Source organism: Equus quagga, chromosome 2, assembly GCF_021613505.1.
Source record: "Equus quagga isolate Etosha38 chromosome 2, UCLA_HA_Equagga_1.0, whole genome shotgun sequence".
Lineage (NCBI taxonomy): Eukaryota > Metazoa > Chordata > Mammalia > Perissodactyla > Equidae > Equus > Equus quagga.
The window spans coordinates 5,811,907-5,835,736 of NC_060268.1; the positions used below are offsets into that span (position 1 = coordinate 5,811,907).

At 37.6% G+C, this 23,830-nt stretch overlaps 1 protein-coding gene across 6 annotated transcripts in view; it reads right to left on the reverse strand.

Moving 5' to 3' along the window:
* Positions 1 to 23,830, reverse strand: part of TOGARAM1 (TOG array regulator of axonemal microtubules 1) — an 83,869-nt gene that overhangs the window by 1,243 nt on the left and 58,796 nt on the right. For 4 of the 6 annotated variants that reach the window (XM_046652509.1, XM_046652506.1, XM_046652510.1 and 1 more), the window contains 8 exons: positions 22,390 to 22,495; positions 21,863 to 22,098; positions 21,301 to 21,459; positions 18,146 to 18,272; positions 16,785 to 16,903; positions 5,340 to 5,529; positions 3,324 to 3,543; positions 543 to 629 (listed from right to left, as the gene is read on the reverse strand). In XM_046652509.1, coding sequence (XP_046508465.1) covers positions 543 to 629; positions 3,324 to 3,543; positions 5,340 to 5,529; positions 16,785 to 16,903; positions 18,146 to 18,272; positions 21,301 to 21,459; positions 21,863 to 22,098; positions 22,390 to 22,495 — 1,244 coding nt within the window. Of the gene's footprint in view, positions 1 to 542; positions 630 to 3,323; positions 3,544 to 5,339; positions 5,530 to 16,784; positions 16,904 to 18,145; positions 18,273 to 20,979; positions 21,105 to 21,300; positions 21,460 to 21,862; positions 22,099 to 22,389; positions 22,496 to 23,830 lie in introns of those variants that run through there. The other 2 variants (XM_046652508.1, XM_046652511.1) reach the window with 2 other exon arrangements.

Genomic DNA, 23,830 nt, shown 5'->3' on the forward strand with positions numbered 1-23,830 from the left:
CTTCCTTATGCCATGTGTCCTAAAATGTTAGGCATTTTAGAAAAAGTAAGGTCTGAAACTTTCCCCACAAAGATTGGAACCTTCAAGCATTAGAATTCCATACACAGGTCGATTAGTTCAGGCAAAAGCAGTATATACAGGAATCAAACCCCAAATTCATCCCAATGTTTTCCAAATTTAGTAAATTAAAAATTTATATAATTTTTAACACATGGAACTTTAATCAAATATGTAATTTGAAATAAGCCATCTTCTATGAGCACTAATATTTGATTTGAATGTCTTTTTATTTTTCCTATATTATTTCTACTAACAGGAAGATTAAACATTTACCAGGAAAAAACAGATAAAATTCTTTCGAAGAAAATTTTTCGGGTAAAAGTCTTAAAGGGTCCTCTTATGAATCAGTATGCAATTTATTTCTGTTTCATGGGTAGTGATATCGAATTTGGTAGCTATCCTAAAATTAAACTGAAATGCCCGTCAGTTTATTCTTAGTTAATAAAATATTTCTTTAGAAATAACAATTAAAAAACATTTACCAGCAAGCTTTTCAGTCATATCCTGTTTTGCTTTTCCATTTAAAAACTGAGCTTTTGTGCAAAATGGCTGTAGAAGTAAGTAATTATCTAAATAAAAAGAATAACACAGAGACGGATGTTTAAAGAGTTATATCTTATTTTCCATTACATAGCATTGAAAGGAAAAAATATTCATGCAAATGTGTTAAAAAGATTCTTTAATCTACAGTTAGTCACTATTTAAAATTCTCTATAAAACCTTAACAGAGTAATATTCTTACAGCAAATGAGAAATAAAAATACCTCACAGAATATTAAAGGAGTTATCATATAGTATAAAAAAGAAAAAGAATTGCCTATCTCCCTAGGCATCTTATTCCAAATGATAGTAATATAGGTTTATCAAAAAAAGAGGAAAATAATTACTTTTTGGGGGGTAGTTTTTACATTTACTGAGTTTTTCAAAGTTTTAATTTTAATTCATGGAAAGTTGCAAAGATAGTCCAGAGAGGTCCTGCGTACTTTCACCCAAAGGTTACATCTCAAAAAATCATGGTACATGTCTAAACCAAGAACCTGACATCGGTGCACGACATGTCACTTTATCCCGTGTGCATCTGTGTAACCATCGCTGCAATCCAGATACAGAACTATTCTATCACCACAAAGATCTCCCTGGTGCTACCCCTTTACAGTCACATCCAGTCCCACCTCCTGAACCACCAAACCCTGACAACCACTAATCTCTTTTCCATCTCTGTAATTTTGTTATTTTGAGGAGGTTATACAAATGAAATTCTACAGCATGTAACCTTTGGGGACTGGCTTTTTCATTCAGCATAATGACCCTGAGATCCATCCAAATTGTTGCATGCATCAATTGCTCATTCCTTTTCATTGCTAAGTAGTATTCTTTTTCTTTTTAATTTTTTTTTTCCTGTTGAGAAAGATTCACTCTAAGCTAACACCTGTGCCAGTCTTCCTCTATTTTGTTTGAGTTGCTGCCATAGCATGGCTGCCAACGAGTGGTGTAGGTCCACGCCCAGGAACTGAACCTGGGCCGCCGAAGAGAAGCATGCCAAACTTAACCACTAGGCCATCGGGCCAGCCCCCTATTGCTAAGTAGTATTCTATGGTATGGATGTATCACAGTTTTTTCCACCATTAACCCACTGAATTACACCTAGGTTGTATGCAGCTTTTGGCTATCACAAATAAAGCTGCTATGAACAATCATGTACAGGTCTTTTCATGGATATAAGTTTTCACTTCTCTGGGATAAATGCCTAGGAATGCAGCTGATTTGTTACATGTAAATGCATGTTCAGTTTTTTAAGAAACTGCCAAACTATCTTCTACAGTGGCTATACCATTTTATGTGTTACATGTTATAACAAACTACATTCTCACCAGCAACGTATTAGACATTCAGTTTCTGTGCAACCTTGCTAGCATTCGGTGTTGTCACTATTTTTAATTTTAGCTGTTCTACTACTTGCCATAGACTGAATGTGTCTTCCCAAAATTCATATGTTGAAACCCAATCCCCAATGTGACTGTATTTAGAGATGAGGCCTTTGGGAGGTGATTAGGTCATGAGGCTGGAGCCCTCATGAATGGGATTAGTGCCCTCATAAAAGAGGCTCAGAGAGCTCCTTTGCCCCTTCCCCCGTGTGAGGACACAACCAGAAGAGGGTCATCTGCGAACCAGGAAGCAGGCCCTCACCAGACAGCGAGTCTGCTGGCTCCTTGGTCTTGGACTGACCCGCCTCCAGAGCTGTGAGAAGGAAGCGATTGTTGTTTTTAAGCCAGCTAGTCCGCGGCAGTTTGTTACAACAGCCTGAAAAGGCTAACACACTTGTGTAGTGATCGTGGTCTTAATTTGCATTTGTATTTTCCTAATGACTAGTGATGCTGAACATCTTTCCATGTGTTTATTAGCCACCCATAGTGTACTATATCCTCTTTGGTGAAATCTTTCTTTATGTCTTTGCCCATTTTCTTTTCTTTTTTTTAAAGAATTTTTTTATTTTTCCCTTTTCTCCCCAAAGCCCTCTGGTACACAGTTGTGTATTTTTAGTTGTGGGTCCTTCCAGTTGTGGCATGTGGGATGCCGCCTGAGCATGGCTTGATGAGTAGTGCCATGTCCGTGCCCAGGATTCGAACTGGCAAAACCCTGGGCCGCCGAAGCGGAGCGCACAAACTTAACCACTTGGCCATGGGGCCGGCCCCCATTTTCTAATTGGATTTTTTTTTAAATGTTGAGCTCTGAGAGTTCTTTATATATTCTAGATATGAGTTCTTTGTCAGATATGTGGTTTGCAAATATTGTCTCCCAATCTGCAGTTTGCCTCTTTATCCACTTAATAGGGTCTTTTGCAGGGCAAATGTTTTTAATTTTGATGAAGTCCAATTTATCGACTTTTATGCATCATGCTTTTACTGTCATGCTAATAACTCTTCACCAAGTCCTACGTGTCCTCAGGATTTTCTCATATGTTATCTTCTAAAAGTTTTACATTTAAATCTATGATCCATTTTGAGTTAATTTTGTATCAGATGTGAGGCTGAGGTAGGAAAAAAAATTAAAACGTCAAAGATAAGGGAAGAGAAAGTCAATTTAATGGGACACTATATAAGCACTAAAAATAATTAAAAATAGTGAGAAAAGAAAAAATTTTATCACAACATTAACTGACAAAAATTGAATAGCTAGGATTTCAGCATTATAAATAACATGCAGAATCAGAAAGTATGAAAGTAAAGTCAAAATAATTTGAGTGCCAAAGTGAGATTTCTTACCTACATGCTGACTCAGTGCCTGCACAACATTTGTGGCAGCAGCGTAGATGCCCGGATTCTTGGAATTCAGATTGTTATCTACTATTGCTGGAATTAGCATGTTGATTATAGGAGATAAGTTGTCTCTAAGCAAAGGAATCATTTTGTGCATTGTTTCTAGAGCCACCAGATTTACTTTACTATTGGAATCATGAAGCCGAGATTTAAAAGCATCAAAGATCTGAAAGTAAATTGGTAAATTATTTAAAGTGAAATAATATTTATAGCTATTACAGTTAAACTCCTTTTGACATTTCATAGTATTTACCCACTAAAGGAGAAATATACTGCTTAAAAACATACACACATAACATCACATTTAACTTGAACTTATATAACAGGAACTTTATAAAAATTTGGATCCTAAATCTAAGTGTCAAATCTTCTTAGATCAAAAAGAGGAGGCTTCAAAAAATCACCCAAAAAGACATTCTAATAAATTAAGGTTGAGAAACTTGGCGCAGCAGGCAGATGACTGACTGACTGTAAAGGCAATAAAAATGCTCTTACGGAAGGTGCAGGTTAGTTTAGCTAACTCTAAGAACTTAAGAAAAGTTTCTATCTTTATCTCTATTCCTAACAGAATGTTTTACTGCAGATATTTGACCTAGTTTCAGTTTAGGCTTCTCGTGAGAATTTCAGATGCAACTTCAGAGTCCTGATTACATTAACAATTATTCCCTGCTCTTCAGAATTCTTAACTTTCATAAATTGAAGATGCATAAAGTGAACGTTAGGCCATTCTTCAGTCACATCAGGTGAGCGAAGAGCTATGCTGGGAGGCTGAGATTACTAACTAATAACTATTAGTTAACAGTAATGATACTGGCTCAGCACAAGGTGGACACAGGGATGCCGTATTGTAGAAAAGAGACCATATTATAACTTTGAATGACCTCTGATTCGTAATATCTTTAAACTAAATCAGGGTATAGGGTGTTGCTCTGGTCTTTGCATATGCAGTAAAACAAAAGATTATCAGGAACTAAGACCAGACGTCTGCCCCACCCAGAGACCAGATACCTCCCCCACCTGGAGACCAGCCCCTATATAACTGGCCTGTAGTCTTTGTTCTGTAAGATGGTTCTTTTGGACATTAGCCAGCCATCTCTCCCCGTTGTTAGCAAGCTGTAGTAAAACACTTTCTCTCCTACCACCTTGCCTCTCGACTACTGGCATGTCTTGTGGCAGGCAGACGACCCCACCTTGGGTGGTAACAGTTATAGCTAATATTTATAGTTACTAATTATATAGTAATAGTTAATATATTAGTTATATATTAAATATAAAAACTATAAGTTAATATACACAAATAAAATTTTTCATGTTAAAAATACTCTTCCTAAGAGATTTACTTTGACTCAACAGATAGAAAATGTAACCCTCTGATTCCCATGACACGGTAATGTGGTACTTTTCTTCTGAAAATTAAGAGGCAACACCACCGGAATTAAAAGAGTAGCTGTGGAATGTCTGCCAAGCACATAACACGAATTTAAAACGGAATTTAATTAACAGATTACTAACGGAATTAACTGAACTAAACTTTGATGAAGCATAAATAATCTATGCTTGGGTACCACTAACATTTATTACTATCTCCCTCTTTATTGCTGGTTGCTTTCCTAAAGGTAGGTATATAAATTAGCATACACAGATTTTGAACCTACATATGAAAAATTTTAATATCTATTCTTAAGTAATATCAAGTCTCTTGAAAGCTCAGAGCTTTCGAGGAGTTACCATCTACTGGGAGGATTCAGACAAGTGGCTATTTTCTTACTTACGTCTTTCCAATTACTTTGAGTTGCTCTAGAATGTTTTTAACATAGCAAAACCTAAGCAATCTAGTATTTTCACGAAGTTTATTTTAATACTTTAACAGTATAAAGTACTAAGATTTAGGGCAATTTTTTACACTAATGAAGTTTCCTAGCCACAGTTTAAAAGTGAAAATTAATGTTGACAGGTTCTCACCTTCACAATGTTTCCAATAACAAGATCTGGATTGCTTTCAGCATCAGATAAAAGCTGCTTAATCCCACTAATTCGATCGCGGAAGTCTTTCGCATTTAATAAACCTGTTATGACTTTAATGTACTCAGCACTTTCTAGGGAATTGCGGGGAACTGATTTTCTGTTGACTTCACGAATTTCAGTTACCTCTCTAAAGTGAAAGAAAGGTAAATTTAATTTTAAAAACACAAATGTAATAAATAATTCTCATTATATATTCACTTTTCAAAAATTCACAAAACGATCTAACCCATAGCCACAATACCTGTGTTGGGGTGTCCCCGAGATCTCCCCTGGGTTTGCTAGGAGGACTCAGGGTTCAGCTGGTAGTTTTACTTATGGCTAAGATTCCTTACGGCAGAAGGATACAAGGCAAGATCAGTAAAGGGAAAAGGCGCACGGGTCAAAGTCTGGAGGAAAACCTGAGGTAAGATTCCAAGCTCCTTTCCCCGTGGAGTCACGCAGGACAAACGTAATTCCTCCAGCAACAAATTGTGACAACACATGTGAAATGCTGTCTACCAACAAAGCTGATTAGAGGCTCAGTGCTCAGACTTTTTATTGGGGGTTGGTCATGGTTGGTCCTCTGCCTAGTACATACCAAAACTCCAGACTCCCACAAGGAAAGCAGGTCTTCAGCATAAACCATATTGTTTGCTCAAATAATTCAAGCACAGTCAACCACTCTGATCAGTTAGGGAATGGTGAGAATCCTCCTGAAGTTCTAGTACCCAGAGGCCAGCCAAGGGCTAACCCTGTAAGCAGGCCTTTCCAAATACAGCAGTCTTAGACCTGCTATGTTAATACTTTGCAAAATAGCCATAAGAACACGCATGGGAAAACTAGAATCTTGAGACCAGCAGGATTTACTATTTCAGTGACTCAGTATTAGAAGCATAATGTTTTTCATTGCTGTAAAGGGTGACTCAATGTGGCAGATGATGATCCCTTTAAAACTGGAGTCACGCAAATTGACAGGTCCCAAAGACGATGGTAACAACTGCCAGTTACCACTATTTCTCTGACCAGCAGTACCTTTTTTTTTTTTGAGGAAGATTAGCCCTGAGCTAACATCTGTGCCCATCTTCCTCTACTTTGTATATGGGACGCCTACCACAGCATGGCATGCCAAGTGGTGCCATGTCCACTCTCAGGATCTGAACCCGTGAACCCCGGGCTGCCGAGAAGCAGAACATGCAAACTTAACCACTGCACCACCAGACTGGCCCCAGCAGTATTAAAATCAGTGCTAAAGTTGCCTTAAGAGCAGTGATGAATGAATGACTCAGAATTATCCTGAAAGTGGACACAGGATGGCGATCTAAAATGCAGATCCTACATGTATTCATCCATTATTTTTCCTTTTGTCTTTTTTTTTTTTGAGGAAGATTAGCCCTGACCTAACATCTGCCAATCCTCCTCTTTTTTCTGAGGAAGACTGGCCCTGAGCTAACATCCGTGCCCATCTTCCTCTACTTTATATGTGGGACGCCTGCGACAGCATGGCTTGACACACGGTGCATGGGTCCACGTCCAGGATCCAAACTGGCAAACCCCAGGCCGCCAAAGCGGAACATGCGAAGTTAACCACTGCGCCACCGGGTGGACCTTATCCATTATTTTTAATTTATTTAAATATATTAATCTGAGGTTATTTGTGAAATGATTAATTATATACAATGAGAAATAGAATTAAATTTATATTTAAACTAAGGACCATACAATACAAAAAAGGTGAATAAATGAAAAAAGAGTAAAATAGAATACCTCAACAAACCATCTAATTACTGAAACCTGTCTTTAAAGATGGCTTGTTTGTTTTTCAAAACAGGATGGATTTGATAGTAAGATAACACTTAAGATACCTTAAAGGGTAAAGATAAAGTAATAGTCAAATGGAGGGACTCACTAGGTATATGAACATTAATAAAATTTATAAAAAAGAGAAGACATTAAAAATGATCATAGAGGGGCTGGCCTGGTGGCACAGCAGTTAAGTGCATGCGTTTGGCTTCAGCAGCCCAGGCTTCGCCAGTTCAGATCCCGGGTGAGGACATGGCACCGCTTGGCAAAAGCCATACTGTGGTAGGCGTCCCACATATAAAGTAGAGGAAGATGGGCACGGATGTTAGCTCAGGGCCAGTCTTCCTCAGATAAAAGAGGAGGATCGGCAGATGTTAGCTCAGGGCTAACCTTCCTTGGAAAAAAAAAAGATCATAGAACATAGATGCAAAAATTCTCAACAAAATATTAGCAAACCAAATTCAACAACATATTCATCTCAGTAAATGCAGAAAAAGCACTTGACAAAGTTTAACATCCATTCATGATAAAAACACTCAACAAACTAGATATAGAGGGAATGTACCTCAACATAATAAAGACCATGTATGACAAGCCCACAGCTAACATCATACTCGGTAAAAAGCTGAAAGTTTTTCCTGTAAGATCAGGAACAAGACAAGAATGCCCACTCTTGTCACTCTCACTAAGCATAGCACTAGAAGTCCTAGCCAGAGCAATTAGGTGAGAGAAATAAATAAAAGGCATCCAAATTGGAAAGAAAGAAGTAAAGCTGTCTCTTTCTGCAGTTGATATATTATACATAACAAATCCTAAAGACTCCCCCGAAAAACTGTTGGAACTAACCAACAGATCCACTAAAGTTGCAGGATACAAAATCAATATACAAAAATCGGGCCAGCCCGGTGGCAGAGTGATTGGGTTCACACGCTCTGCTTTGGCAGCCCAGGGTTTGCTGGGCTCATCAAATGCTGCTCATCAAGCCACGCTGTGCTGGTGTCCCATATATAAAATATTGGAAGACTGGCACAGATACTAGCTCAGGGCCAATCTTCCTCACCAAAAACAAGCAAACAAACAAACAAATCAGTTACATTTCTATAAATTACCAATGAATTATCTGAAAAGAAATGAAGAAGACAATCTCATTTATACAAGCATCGAAAAGAATAAAATACTGAGGAATAAATTTAACCAAGGAGGTGAAGGATCTCTACCCTGAAAACTGTAAGACATTGACAAAAGAAACTGACGATGACACAAATAAATGGAAGATATTTCATGTTCATGGATTGGAAGAATTAATAATTGTTAAAACGTCCTTATTACCCAAAGTGATCTACAATTGAATCTAGAGATTCAATGCAATCTCTATCAAAATCCCAATGGCATTTTTCACAGATATAGAACAAACAATCTTAAAATTTGTATGGAACCACAAAAGATGTGGAATAGCCAAAGCCATCCTGAGAAAGAGGAACAAAGCTGGAGGCATCATACTTCCTGGTTTCAAACTATATTACAAATCTATAGTAATCAAGACAGTACGGTACTAGTATAAAAACAGATATAAATATCAATGAAACAGAATAGAGAGCCCAGAAATAAACCCATGCATATATGGTCAATTAATTTTTGGCAAAGGAGCCAAGAATATAGAATGGGTAAAGCATAGTCTCTTCAATAAATGGTGCTGGGAAAACCAAACAGCCACATGCGAAAGAGTGAAACTGTACCCCTATCTTACACCATACACAAAAATCAACTCAAAATGGATTAAACACTTGAATCTAAGACATGAAATCATAAAACTCCTAGAAGAAAACATACGGGGTAAGCTCCTTGACATTTTTTCACTTTTTTGATTTGACAACAAAAGCAAAGGCAAAGAAAGCAAAAGTAAACAAGTGGGACTACATCAAACTAAAAAGCTTTTGCATGACAAAATGAAAAGGCAACCTACAGAAATGGAGAAAATATTTGCAAATCGAATATCTGGGCCAGCCCTGGGTGGCCTAGTGGTTAAGATCAGTGTGCTCCACGTCGGCAACCTGGGTTCAGTTCCAGGCACAGACCTATGCCACTCCTCTGTCAGTGGCCAAGCTGTGGTGGAGGCTCATGTACAAAAAAAAAGAGGAAGATTGGCAGTTGATATTAGCTCAGGGCGAATCTTCCTCAGCAAAAACAACACAAAATAAGAGCTTAACACACAAAATATATAAAGAACTCATACAATTCAATAGAAAAAAAACCCAATCTGATTAAAAAATGGAAGAGGAATGGAATAGACATTTTTCCAAAGAAGATATACAAATGGCCAACAGGTACATGAAAAGGTACTCAATATCGCTAATCATCACAGAAATGCAAATCAAAATCACAAACAGATATTACCTTACATTTGTTAGAATTGGTATTATTGGAAAGACAACAAAATAACAAGTGTTGATGAAGATGTAGAGAAAAGGGAACCCTTGTGCACTGCTGGTAGGAACGTAAACTGGTGCAGCCACTATAGAAAACAGTATGGAGTTTCCTCAAAAAATTAAAAACAGAACTGCCATATGATCCAGCAATTCCACTTCTGGTTGATAACAGAAGGAAATGAAATCACTATCTTGAAAAAATATGTGTACCTCCATGTTCACTGCAGCATTATTTATAATAGCCAAGACATGGAAACAACCTAAGTGTCCACCAGCAGAAGAATGGATAAAGAAGATGTGGTATACATACACAAAGGAATATTATTCAGTCATAAAAAAGAAGGAAAATCTGCCATTTGCAACAACATGGATGGGCCTTGAGGGCATTATGCTGAGTGAAATAAGCCAGACAGGGAAAGGCAAATACAGTTTGATCTCACTTATATTTGGAATTTTAAAAAAGCAAACTCATAGATACAGAAAACAGATTGGTGACTGCCAGAGGTGGCGGAGTGTGGGGGGGGGGGGTGTGAGCAAAATGGATGAAAGTTGTCAAAAGGTACAAATTTCCAGCTATAAGCTCTGGGGATGTAATGTATTATAGTTAACAATAGTGTACAGAATATTTGAAAATTGCTAAAAGAGTAGATCTTAAAAGTTCTCATTACAAGAAAAAAATCTGTAACTATGTGAAATGATGGATGTTAACTCAACTTACAGTACTCCTTTCATAACATATACATATATCAAATCATTATGTTGTACACTTTAGACCAACACAATGTCATATGTCAACTATATCTCACTAAAATTGGGGGGACATGAACATAGTTCGTGGCAATGCTACTTATACAATACTATTTGATATTGACTATTTAAAGCAAATTAACAATAATGTATTGTGGGTATTATAATATAGGTAGGAGTAAAATGCATGACAAAAATAGCATATAAGATGAAAGGGGAAGAATGAAAGTATATTGTTGTAATTTAGGATTTTAAATTTTTTCTTTTCTTTTAAAAATTGGCACCTGAATTAACATCTGTTGCCAATCTTTTTTTTTCTTCTCCTCCTACCCAAAGCCCCCCAGTACATAGTTGTATATTCTAATTGTAGGTCCTTATGGTTGTCCCAGTGGGATGCCACCTCAGCATGGCTTGATGAGTGTTGGCATGTTTGTGCCCAGGATCCGAACTGGCAAAACCCTGGGCCGCTGAAGCAGAGTACACAAACCCAACCACTCGGCCATGGGGCCGGCCCCCTAATTAATGATTTTACATTATACCTAAAATGCTCTAACATTATTTGAAAATATACTATGAGAAGATAAAGATGAATATTATAAAGTATGTATAATCCATAGCCTACATCAGCCACTAAAAAAAAAGAATGAGGAGATAAATGGAATACAAAAATAAACACACACACACACACACACAAACACAAACACACCTCAATCAATTCAAAAGAAGGCAGGAAAAGAGGAAAAAAGAAACAGAAAATACAGGACAGATTAAAAAGTAGTATCAAGATGACAGGCTTAAACCAAACCATATGAATAAGTACATCAAAGATAAATGGTGGAATACCCCAATTAAAAGGCAGAGATTGTTAGATTGCATAGAAAAGCAAAACAATCATTTACTGTTTACAAAAAACACACTTTAAAAAGACATACTGGAAATGCAAGTCAAAACCATAATGTGGTAGAGAGAAATTATTCTGACATTTGTAAAGTGATAAAGACGACTTTATTCGAGACTATTGCAATGGGGGTCATGCCCACCGCAACAGGGGAGACAGTGTGTTCAACTCTGAATACAGCACAGACAGCAGGTGAGGGGGTCAGTGGATGGAAAATTCCTAAGAGGAGGCATCAAGGGTGAGGGGTTTCTTGTTAAACTGGTCTAACAGGATTCTTGCCAAAGGCAGGCCAGGTACTTATCCATCAAAGGTGGAGGGTGAGGCGCCTGATCAGATATAAGGGTGATGAGATATCACAGGAGAGGGAGGGCATGACTCAGCAGATTCCTTGCTAAGACTGGCGTAGGCCGGCCCAAGAAGGAGGCCTAGGGCAAAAGAGGACGCAGACGAGCTTGTCTGAGGTTTGGTCAAAGACAGACTCTTTGTCAAATGAGATAGCAGTCTACACCCACTTCAGTGATAACAAGTGTTGATGAGGATGTGGAAAAACGGGAACCATCTTATACTGCTGGTGGGATTGTAAAATGGTGCCACTCTGGAAAACAGTCTGGTAGTTCTTCAAAAGCTTAAACATAGAGTTATCCTATGACCCAGCAATTCCAGTCCCATACACCCAAGAGAACTGAAAATGTATGTCCACAACAAAACCCAAATATCCATCAACTGATGAATGGATAAGCAAAATGTACTGTATCCATACCACTGAATATAATTTAGCTATAAAAAGGAATGAGGTATTGATACATGCTACAACTTGGATGAATCTTAAAAAACATAAAGCCAAGTCTAAGAAGTCAGTCACAAAAGATCACATATCATACGATTCCAGAATATGCAATCCATAGAAACAGAAAGCAAACTGCCCAGGGCTGGGAATGGGAGGGCTGTGGGGAAATGAGTAGTGACTGCAAATGAGTATGGGATTTCTTTTTGAGTTGATGAAAATGTTCTAAAATTGACTGTGATGATGGTTGTGCAACTCAGAGAATATACTAAAAACCACTGAATTTCTGCCTTAAATAAGTGAATTATATGGTATATGAATTATACTTCTATAATACTGTTATAGAAAAAAAAGGCATACCATGCAAACACTATTATAATAAAATGATTAATGTTAGACAAAGTAGACTTCAGGAAAAGGAATATTACTAAACACAGAGAGTGATACTTCATAATGATAAAAAGGTCTAGTCATCAAAAAGTCACAACTATCATAAATATATCTGAACTTAATCACACTGCATCAAAATACATGAAGAAAAGGTGACAGAACTGAAAGTACACATCCACAAATACAGAGATATTAATATTCCTAACTCAGCAATCCACAAATATAGTTAGAGATATTAATATTCCTATCTCAGCAAGTGATAGAACAAGTAGACAGAAAATGAGTAAGAAGAATTGAACTGAAGAATGTCAACTTGGGGTTGGCTCCATGGCCAAGTGGTTAAGTTCGCGTGCTCCGCTTTGGCGGCCCAGGGTTTTGCCGGTTCAGATCTTGGGCACAGACATGGCACCACTCATTAGGCCATGTTGAGGTGGCGTCCCATACCCACAACTAGAAGGACCCACAACTAACAAAAATATATATATACATCTAGGTTACTGGGGGGATTTTGGGAGAAAAAGCAGGAAAAAAAAAAAAAGAATGCCACCTCAACTGACATTTTATAGAACACTACACTCAACAAGAGTAGTATACACATTCTTTCAAGTAGTTATAAAAAATATTCACTAACAGAATACATGCTGGACCATAAAACAATAAATTTAAAAGAACTGAAATCATATGGAGCAAAATCAATGACACAACAGAACTAAATTTGAAATCTGTCATTAACAAAAAGATATTTGGAAAATCTCCAAGTATTTGAAAATTAAACACACTTCTTTTTTTTTCTTTTTTAAAGATTGGCACCTGAGCTGACAACTTTTGCCAATCTTTTTTTTTCTCCCCAAATGCCCCCAGTACATAGTTGTATATTTTAGTTGTGGGTCCTTCTAGTTGTGGCATGTGGGAGGCTGCCTCAGCATGGCTTGATGAGTGGTGCCATGTCCGCACCCAGGATCCAAACCAGTGAAACCCTGGGCCGCCAAAGTGGAGCACATGAACTTAACCACTCAGCCACAGGGCCCGCCCCTACACACACTTCTTAATAGCCCCTGTATGAAAGAAGAAACCCTAAGGGTATTACCCAGCATTATTCCAATACCCAAACCAAAGACGTTCTAAGACAAGAAAACTGCAGACCTCATGAATATAGACACAAAAATACCCAACTCATTTTAGCAAATCAACCCCAGTGATATATGAGAAATACAGCACATCAAGATCAAGTGGGACTAATCCAAGGAACACAAGTTACCTTTTTTATCATTCGAAAGTCAATGACTGTAATTCACCATATTAATACAATAAAGGAAAAATGGGATTATCTTAGTAGACACTGAAAAAGCATTTAACAAAACTCAACACCCATTCACGATAAAAAGTCAAACTAGGATGAGAAGGGAACTTCACCAATCTGATAAAGGGCCTCTATGAATCTCTAGCTAACACCATACTTACTCATGAAATACTGAATGTGTTGCCCCTAAGATTAGGAATAAGGTAAAGATGTCTGTTCTTGGGGTTGGCCTGGTGGCACAGCGGTTAAGTACACACATTCCGCTTTGGGGCCCGGGGCTTGCTGGTTCAGATCCCAGATGTGGACATGGCACTGCTTGGCAAGCCATGCTGTGGTAGGCGTCCCACATATAAAGTGGAGAAAGATGGGCATGGATGTTAGCTCAGGGCCAGTCTTCCTCAGCAAAAAGAAGAGGATTGGCAGTCGATGTTAGCTCAGGGTTACCTTTCTTCTTCTTCTTCAAAAAACAAACAAAAATATACAACTATGTACCAGGGGACTTTGGGGAGAAAAAGGAAAAATAAAAATAATTTAAAAAAAAAGTTAAAAAAAGAAAAAAAAAAAGATGTCTGTTCTTACCACTTTTATACACCCAACAATTTTTTTCTTTTTTCTTTTTGGTGAGGAAGACTAGCCCTGAGCTAACACCTGTCGCCAATCCTCCTTATTTTTGCTTGAGGAAGATTGGCCCTGAGCTAACATCTGTGCCAATCTTCCTCTATTTTCTATGTGGGATGCCACCACAGCACAGCTTGATGAGCAGTGTGTAGGTCTGTGCCCAGGATCTGAACATGCGAACCCCAGGCCACTGAAGTGGAATTCGAGAACTTAACCAATGTGTCACTGGGCCAGCCCCCGTGTTCTTACCACTTTTATTCAACCCTGTATTCAATGTTCTACTCAGTGCAATAAGGCAAGGAAAAGAAAATAAAAACATACAGATTAGAAAAGAGGAAATAAAATACATGACGATCCTGGAGAATCATGTGGTGTGAGAAAGTAAGGAAATGTTTGTAAGCACAGCAGCCAACCTGAGGGAGCTCCTAGAGCTGGAACAATACGGAGAAGTGAATAACGATAGTATTGGACTATAACCCACAGAATAAAATAAAAATCCATTAGTCCACAGTAATACAAATATTTGAATAAATAAATACATGGAGGAAAAGTGGTAGTTTTCTTTACAGAAAAATTCAACTAACAAAAGTAGAAGGAATAAGGGAAATAAAAGATCATCATTAGACAAAAAAACACAACTGCTATAGGCAAGATCTATTAATAGTTGCTAAAATTAGTGGGCAGATATATGATGACAAACAGGATACTTGTACAGTCTCAAAGTATCCAAGATATCGATTACTTACAAATGGAAAAATAATAATTTTGCAGCAGAGAAACCACCTTAACCTAGGTGATCAAGGTTACTATTACCAGTAATAAGACACAATAACACCATGCACCTCATGAAATGACGACCGAGAAGGGCACAGTCTCACTTGTGCGGTCTTCTCATCAAATGTGCAGAACCTCAATCTAACTGTGAGAAAACACCAGAGAAACCCAAACTGAGAGATATTTACAAAATAAGTAACTGGTTAGAAAAGGCCTGGCACACAGTATACTCTAAATGTTAAAAAAGCATTTCTTTGGGTTGGGTGTAAAAGTGGTTTTTGACCAAAATATCTGATCCAGGGCCTTATGTGATATTATCTTTCCTTTTTTTAAAGATTGGCAGCTGAGCTAACATCTGCTGCCAAACTTTTTTCTTTTTCTTCTTCTTCTTCTCCCCAAAGCCACCCAGTACATAGTTGCATATTCTAGCTGTAGGTCCTTCTTACTCTGCTATGTGGGACACTGCCTCAGCATGGCTCGATGAATGGTGCTAGGTCAGCACTGAGGATCCAAACCAGTGAAACCCTGGGCGACCGTAGTGGAGTGTGCAAACTTAACCACTCGACCACAGGGCCAGCCCCTGTGACAATATCTTTATGTGGAAAAACGGCAGATTCTCATTCAACAGTCGTGGAGGGAGGACAGGATTTGCCCTGCTAATAAGCTCCCAGGTGATGCCAATGTGCCTGTTCTGTGGACTGTACTCTAAACAGCAAGGTCCCAAAGCAGATATTTTCATACGGATTTTTATTTTTTAAAAAATTTACTGTTTCATGGCGTAGCGGTTACATCTGCATTCTCTACTTTGGGCGCCCAGGATTTGTGGGTTCGGATCCCAGGTGCAGACCTACACATCACTCATCAAGCCATGCTGTGGCAGCATCTCACATACAAAACAGAGGAAGATGGGCACAAATGTTAGTTCAGGACGAATCTTCCTGACCAAAAACAAATAAATAATAAATAAAATGTATTGTTTTAGTTTACAAAATATTTTTAAACATATACAAATGCAGAAAATATAAAAGATACTTATGTATCTACTCATATAGTTTTAAAAACAATGTTTAAAATACATTTAAAAATATACTAGAGAGATAATACTACTTTTGAAAGATTTTTTAAAATTACATAATCAATTTATTAATTGTTCTTGTTAAATGCTGTTAAATAGTTTAAACAGTTATACAATTGCATATACAATTCAATTTATAAAAATTTTAAGCATAATTTTCTTCTGGTTTGTGGTATTATAGGTGATTGTTTAAATTCTTCTTTTAATGTTTGTAGTCATTTTTTACTTTAACCATAATTACATATTACTTTTATAGTGAAGGGAAAAAGGTACAGGTTTTAAATCAAAAACAAAACAAAAATTAGAGTTCTCCAACACGGGCCTAATATTGACAAGTTCAGTAACACTAAAATTTTACTAATGTTTAGTGCATATAAAAGCATGTTGCTGTAAATATATAATATTTACATATATAATATAAATAAATAATTGCTTTATTAAATCTAATTACCTCATACTTTTCTAAGTCCTTATCAACTTTTAAACTCCATTAAATTTAAACAAACACAAATAGTTCATGAAAATATCCAAATGAGACTATGTTACTAGGGAGCGGCTTCTCTAATGATGTGGACTGTCAGATGATCCCACCTTTCAGCTGAATTGAAAGCATCTCTAGAAACCGGTGATGACCTTGTATTTCCAACACTGCCAGTATGAGACCGTCTTCCCTTCGCTGAAGGAGTGTCTAGTGGCATCTCTCCCAAACCCTGTAAGTAAATATAAAAAAGGCAGGGTAATGAAAGTCCTACAACCAGTGGAGTAAAATAACTCCTACACAGTAATTTTCACAGCAGCTATTATCGATCTCTTTCATGATTAAAAAGCATTTTAATAATGTGCTATGCTTATGTTTTAAAGGGTATCAGATACATAAAATACCCTGTAATTAGTAGTAAATTGACAATATATGTGACCAACTAATGAGAAATGATATTTGCTTGGTAAAACTTAAAAACTTTAAAGACTAATATGTTATAATTTAGAACTTCTCTTCTTAAAGCTTAAAACCTATATAGAAAATATGGACGCATTACATAAACAACGAATTCCTATGCAACACCAGTGTGAGAATAAATATCATGATAAGAACTATTTAAAACTCCTTTTTTTCCCTGATACTTGTACTTGAAATGCCTCACAAATATGATCTGCCTCATTTTAATAAGATAATTTGTTGGCATAGTTGTTTTAATAAGTACTATATGAATTAAGCTGAAATCTTTAAGATCAATAGGCAGAAAAAAATGCTCTAAAATGTGTACTACCATAATCCGACATATTATCCCTTCAAAATGAATCCTCTGTCCAAGGTTATCAGAGAGGAATAACATAAATTACCATAGAAAAATTCCACATTATTAAACATATTTGTAAAAAATAATATGTAAATGGATTACTTTTTTATAAGACTTTTTTCATATTTTATTTCACTTGATATTCCCTCAGTTACTCATTTCACAGACATTTCTGAATCCCCTTATTTTCCAGGATAAATAAGACATGGGGCCACCTCTCGAGGAGCTCCCTGTCAATGCTCTGCAGTGTGGTAGGAGCTCTGATCATGGAACATAGAAGGCAAATAAAGCAGGGACCAACCATGATAAACATCACTATTCTCATCCTATAAAAATAAAAAATCCAGTTAAAGAAATGAAATGATGTGATAAAATTATAGAGTTGCCAATTCTCAGAGACATGACTCAAACCCCAGCCTCATAACTCTAACGAGTCACACGACATTCCACCAAATACCAAGCTTCTGCTCAGGAAACACTTACTCACACCATGAATGTCTACTTAGTCCTGTAGTTGTCGAAATGCTACTGTAGATAAATTCTGAGTGCTTAACAGAGAAATAATTGAAGAAGTAATTATTTCTATCCTTTACTTTCCTGGGCAAATGAACTTTGCTTTTAAAGTTGTTTATAAAACAAACTTTTTCCACATACCTTTTGCCGTAAGCTTTTAACAGATTCCTTAATATATGGCAAATCTTTAGATGGGACATACTTTTCAAGCATTTTATCAAAGTTAGGATGATACATCATGAGGAAAAGCATCTTTCGACCATAATACCTACGGATATTTGAGAAATATGTAAGTATTTTACCTATCTTCACAAGCTCAGTTTCTGTCCTCAGATGCAGTTTTCAGCAGGAAGAAACCTGTCAGCATCAAGATTACCATCCCTATCCCAAGTAAGCCACTGAAACGCAGTGACACTAACTGGCTGGCGCAGAGCACTCTCCTGCCGCCTACCTTCACAAAACACTGTAGCTTCAAATCTTTCAGCTTTGTGTCAGATGGAGAGCTGAAGCTTTGATTCTATTTTCCAGGCACCCTCGGGTCTGTACTGAGGCTGGCACTTGGCAGAACTGTGAGTCTGTCTTCGTTCTGCGCTCTTGCCCAGGGACCCTCTGCAGCTCACCCACTGGCCAGATGCTCTGGCTTGAGTCAACCTTTCCCGGGTTCTGTGTTTTTTTTTTTTTTTCAGGAAGATTAGCCCTGAGCTAACATCTGCTGCCAATCCTCCTCTTTTTGCTGAGGAAGATTGGCCCTGAGCTAACATCCGTGCCCATCTTCCTCCACTTTATATGTGGGACACCTACCACAGCATGGCTTGCCAAGCCGTGCCATGTCTGCACCAGGGATCTGAACCAGCGAACTCCGGGCCACCAAAGGGGAATGTGAGCACTTAACCGCTGTGCCACCAGGCCGGCCCCAAGGTTCCATATTTCTGACCCTCTCTCTCTTCTTTCCCTGCCAAAACTTACCTGGCTTCCAATTCTTCAAAAACCTATTCTCTGCTACCTAAAACACACCCAAAGTTAGTTGAGAAATCTTGGTTGATACATTAATGAATGTGTAATGCTCTCCAAATTAGGTTTTTTATGTTATATCAATTTTAAAGTAATTCTTTTAGGATAATAGCTTAAGCCAAGATATCATTCTAATGGTAAAACTTCAGATATCATGGAAGTGCATATTGGAGATATTTTTGGATAGAGGGGTCTTATAGTGCCTCATAATAATGCCATATTATTATTCTGCAAGGAGGCTTGGCCTTAAAATAAATTACAGTATACTTTTGCCTGCAACTTGGAATATATGGGACTAGAAGAGCCAGAGAAGGCAAGGCCTTTGGCAGGGAAGGGTCTAACATGATCTCAGGATCATCTGTATCAACCACACTCCTTTAAATGCAATAAAATTACAGAAAGGGAGGTAATATCAGAGAATAAAAATTACTTGAGTTATAATTTCAAAGATGCATCTAACTTTCAGACCAGAATGGTAAGGACTGTAGGTCTACCATTGGCCCTAAGGATATGGGGACGGCTAAAACAAACAAGTAAACAAGCAAAAGGAACAAAATGTGAGAAATATTAAAACTGAAAAGTTGTAATCATTTTATGATTTTAAAACTGCAAATAAGAATCTAAGAAATGACAAAATAGACTACAATTACTAAGCCATCAAGAAAGGATAAGACATACATACACAAATTTACCACTACGAATGTTTTTTTGCACCTAACTAGTCTACTATGATCCAACTCTCCTAAATCGTTTTGAACGCTACTGTGGTCACCAGAACTTCTAAAATGGTTCCCCAAAGAAGTCCTGCTCTAACCTTCAATTTGTGAATATGATGAGCTACAACTTCCAGGGTTATATTATGTTATGTTAGACGGTACAGGTGACTTTTAGACAGGGAGATTATTGGGTGGACCTAATTCAATCACACGAGCCCTTACAACCAGAGAGCCTCCTGCGGTTGGTAGCAGAAGAGGAAGTCAGAGGGATTCTATGCACAAGGGGGCTTCAACATGCTCTTGCTGGCTTGAAGATGGAGGGGGCTGCATGAGAGGGAATCTGGGTGGCCTCAAGGAGCTGAGCGAGGACCCTGGTTGACAGTCAGCAAGGAAATGGGGACCTCAGTCCTATAACCACAAGGAACTGAACTGGGACAACCACCTGAGTGAATCTGGAAGCAGATTCTTCTACAGCGCCTGTAGACAAGAGCCTGGCACTCCATCACTTTGATTTCAGCCTTGGGAGAACCTAAGCAGAGACCCGAGTTGAGCCATGCCAGACTTCTAACCTAAAGAGTGGTAAGCTAAAGGAAACCTGCGTTGCCTTAAGCCACTATGTTCATGGTAATTTGTTACACAGCAATAGAAAACAAATACATTGACTTTCTATATTAGCTTTTGGTATAATGACTTCCACAAGATTAACTCCAGTTACCTAAAGTAATGGACACTTTATCTTAAAAGGTTAAAAATTTGATATCCTTCTTTACTTTTGTCTCTATGAACTCAGGATCCTCTCTCCCCCCTTTTAATCTTTCTTCATATATAACTGCCGTAAATTTTTGGACTTTGTATGGGACATTATCAACCACCTAGTCCAACCTTCCTAATTTTACAGACAAGGCAACTGAGGCTAACACAGGTTAAGTAACTTGCTTTAGGGTAAACAGTGAATGGGTCTAGGAATTGAACCTAGGCTTCTGACTATACCCAAAATTTCTGTCACCAGAGCAGGTATTGTACTATCCACATCCTAAAGATTTTGTCATCTTTCTCTGACTGTTCTTAACCTTCCTAAAATTGTTCTTCAAGTATAGCAATCAGAAATTCATGGAATTTTCTAAGTGCAGATATCTCATGTTTCAAGAGATAGCATGTTATCCATTTTGCTTCCTGTATTTCTCAGGTGCACCTGTTTCCTTGATTGTACCTGACTGCTTGGAAAATACCTCATTTTCCCCTCAAGGCATTACCTTACGTTTGCCCACAATGAAGTTCTTCTGCCACTTTTCTGCCCACTCAGTCTTGTGCCGTTTTCATGCAGTTCATCCCTGTGACATGGCATCTCACTACCCAGAAGTATGTGGTATCATCTGTAAATTTGGAGAATTCACTGTGCACTCCCTCAAGATCATTTAAAAGTTGGTTACATAAGACCATCCCCCAGCTCCAATCCCTGAGGAACCCACTTGTCTATTTAGAGAAATGTTCATTCTTCTCTAACCTTTGTTGCCTACTTTTAAGCCCTTATACTAACAGATTCAGCCAATATCATGAGCAGCTATTCACCTGGTTTCTTGTGAACTGTCCTGAGCAAATTTAGCAGCAGCTGGTAATATACGGTCAGCCATATCCTTTGTTCCAGATGAAATACGCTCTGGTTCCATAAATTCCACCACATCTGATAAGTGCTGGGCTGTACATCTTCTTACTGCAATGTGTAAGTGGCTACAAGGAAACATGGTCAATTAAAACAAAGTTGGTGTATGAACTATTTTCCAAAGATACACCTTTAAAGTTAAATGATTAAACTACTCCTAACCCTCAACAATAATCCTTGGAGGCTAAAATGACAAATTATTTGCATTAGCTATCTCTCCCCACGAAGTTAAAAAAACAAAACTAAACTAATAATCACTGACACTTATTTAGTTCCAGATCTATGGATCTAAGTAACATTATTAGAATAACAATACTATTATTCTGTGTATGTTCAGCACCTAATATGATGTTTATCACGTAGGAATTATTTGTTTTTTTGACTGAAATTTGCTTGTATTTTTCTACACCCCAGATTGCAAACAACTGCATTTTTAGTTTAAGGACTTGTCAAGATCAATCTGAACATTACCTTTGTCCTCCGTTGATAAGAGAAACCACGGCCCGGGCAGGAGTTACATTACTGACCATAGCTCTCAAGGCTTTGTCAACGTCTTCTCTTATAAATGTATTTGATTCCCCAGCTTTGTGCAACAAAACTTTTACTGTACTATCTAGTTCTTGGTCCATGTTCTTCTTCAGGTAAGTGAAAAGATCACTTAAACAGACCACAGCAGCACGTGAAACTCCAGAGCGCAAATTTTTCACCTAAAAAAAATTTCCAAAATGTACATTTTGCTGATATTCTGAAAGAAAATCAGTAATAATGACTTGACACCAAATTTACTACTAAAGTAACATGCTTTAATCCGTATTATCTTATATCCTAAAAATGAACATTTAATTTTTTTTAAATGTTGCAAAGTAATGCATGAGCTACTTTACACACAAGCCTACTCATATCATTTAGAATACGAGTTATTTTAAAGGTTAAGTAATGTGGCATATTTTTTCTTTGTTATTCAAACAATTCTTAACTCAGCTGAAAAATAAGTTTACCTCTTGAACTACTGCAAAATTTGTTTCATGCAACTTTGTGTTCAATATTTCAGAATGAAAAGCAGCTAAGCATCTAATAAAATTCAGTCCCTCAATTTTCTTCTCCCTATGGGAAAAAGAAACAAAGGACAAAATCACTTATTAAACGGGCTCAACTGGAACAAGGGGTCAGACCTCTTCTCTTGTGTGTATGGAATACTGCCAGCGAGGAGACCTCGCGTACTTTTCCTTATCATTTAGGAATAATCTCAAATAAAAAATACGTAAGGTTTTTTTTCCCAAATAGTTCTCTTTCATGATTCAAAAGACCTTTTAAGAGCCGAACCACTATTGACCGTCACATACTTTGTAAATAAACAGGAACACTTCTCCCTGAGTCAGAATGACATATTCCTTCTAGAGAGAAGGGAAAGGAACAGAAACAAAAGGTAAGGGAACCAGTAAAACAAAAATGAAGGAGAAAAGCAACTGCCTTTGCCTTGTTGGTGAGTATATAATCCAAGAGCAGAAAACCACCTTTCTTTTCCACTATCTGACCTAAGGAGGCAGATGAAGGGTGGGTGGATACTAACAAGAGGATGACATTCAAGTGGGATTTAGATATAACATTTCACACTTGAGGGTTTGCATCTCGTGGTTTTGAACAATGTGAGCCAAGATGAGTTTTCTTAGTTGGTGCTATTGATGCTGGTCATTTTTTTAAGCACTTAAATCCTGTGAATTGAGTTATGGAAAAATGGGAAAAAAAGAGCTAAGATTCCAAGGTGGCAAGAGTAAACCTATTTAACAGCTGTATGGTTCAAAATTTTCACTTTTTGGATAAGCATAAAAGAGTCCACAACTATAATCTAGATGCAGAAATAATCCAGTTCTATACACATAAAATAATAGAAAGTGGAGTCAAGAGAGAGGGAGGCAGAAAAAGAAATCAAGAAATAGTGGCTGACATTTTCCCATATCTGATTAACACTATAAACTCTCAGATCCAAGAGAAAATCCTATAGAGAATAACCACAAAAACAACAACACGGAACATCATGATCAAGTTGCTAAAAAGAGTGTTAAAGGAAATATTCTTAAAAGTAGCCATAGGAAAAAAGGCAGATTACATACAGGAGAAAAAGAAAATAATTACAGAAGACTCAGCTCAGAAATGTGCAAGCTGCGGGGGCAGCTCCGTGGCCGAGTGGTTAAGTTCACGCGCTCCGCTGCGGCAGCCCAGGGTTCGGATCCTGGGCGTGGACATGGCACCGCTCGTCAGGCCACGTTGAGGCAGCATCCCACATCCCACAACTAGAAGGACCTGCAACTAAGATATACAACTATGTACTGGCGGGGGGCAGGGGTGTTGGGAAATAAAGAAGGAAAAAAAAAAAAAAAGATTGGCAACAGTTGTTAGCCGAGGTGCCAATCCTTAAAAAAAAAAAAAAAAAAAAAAAAA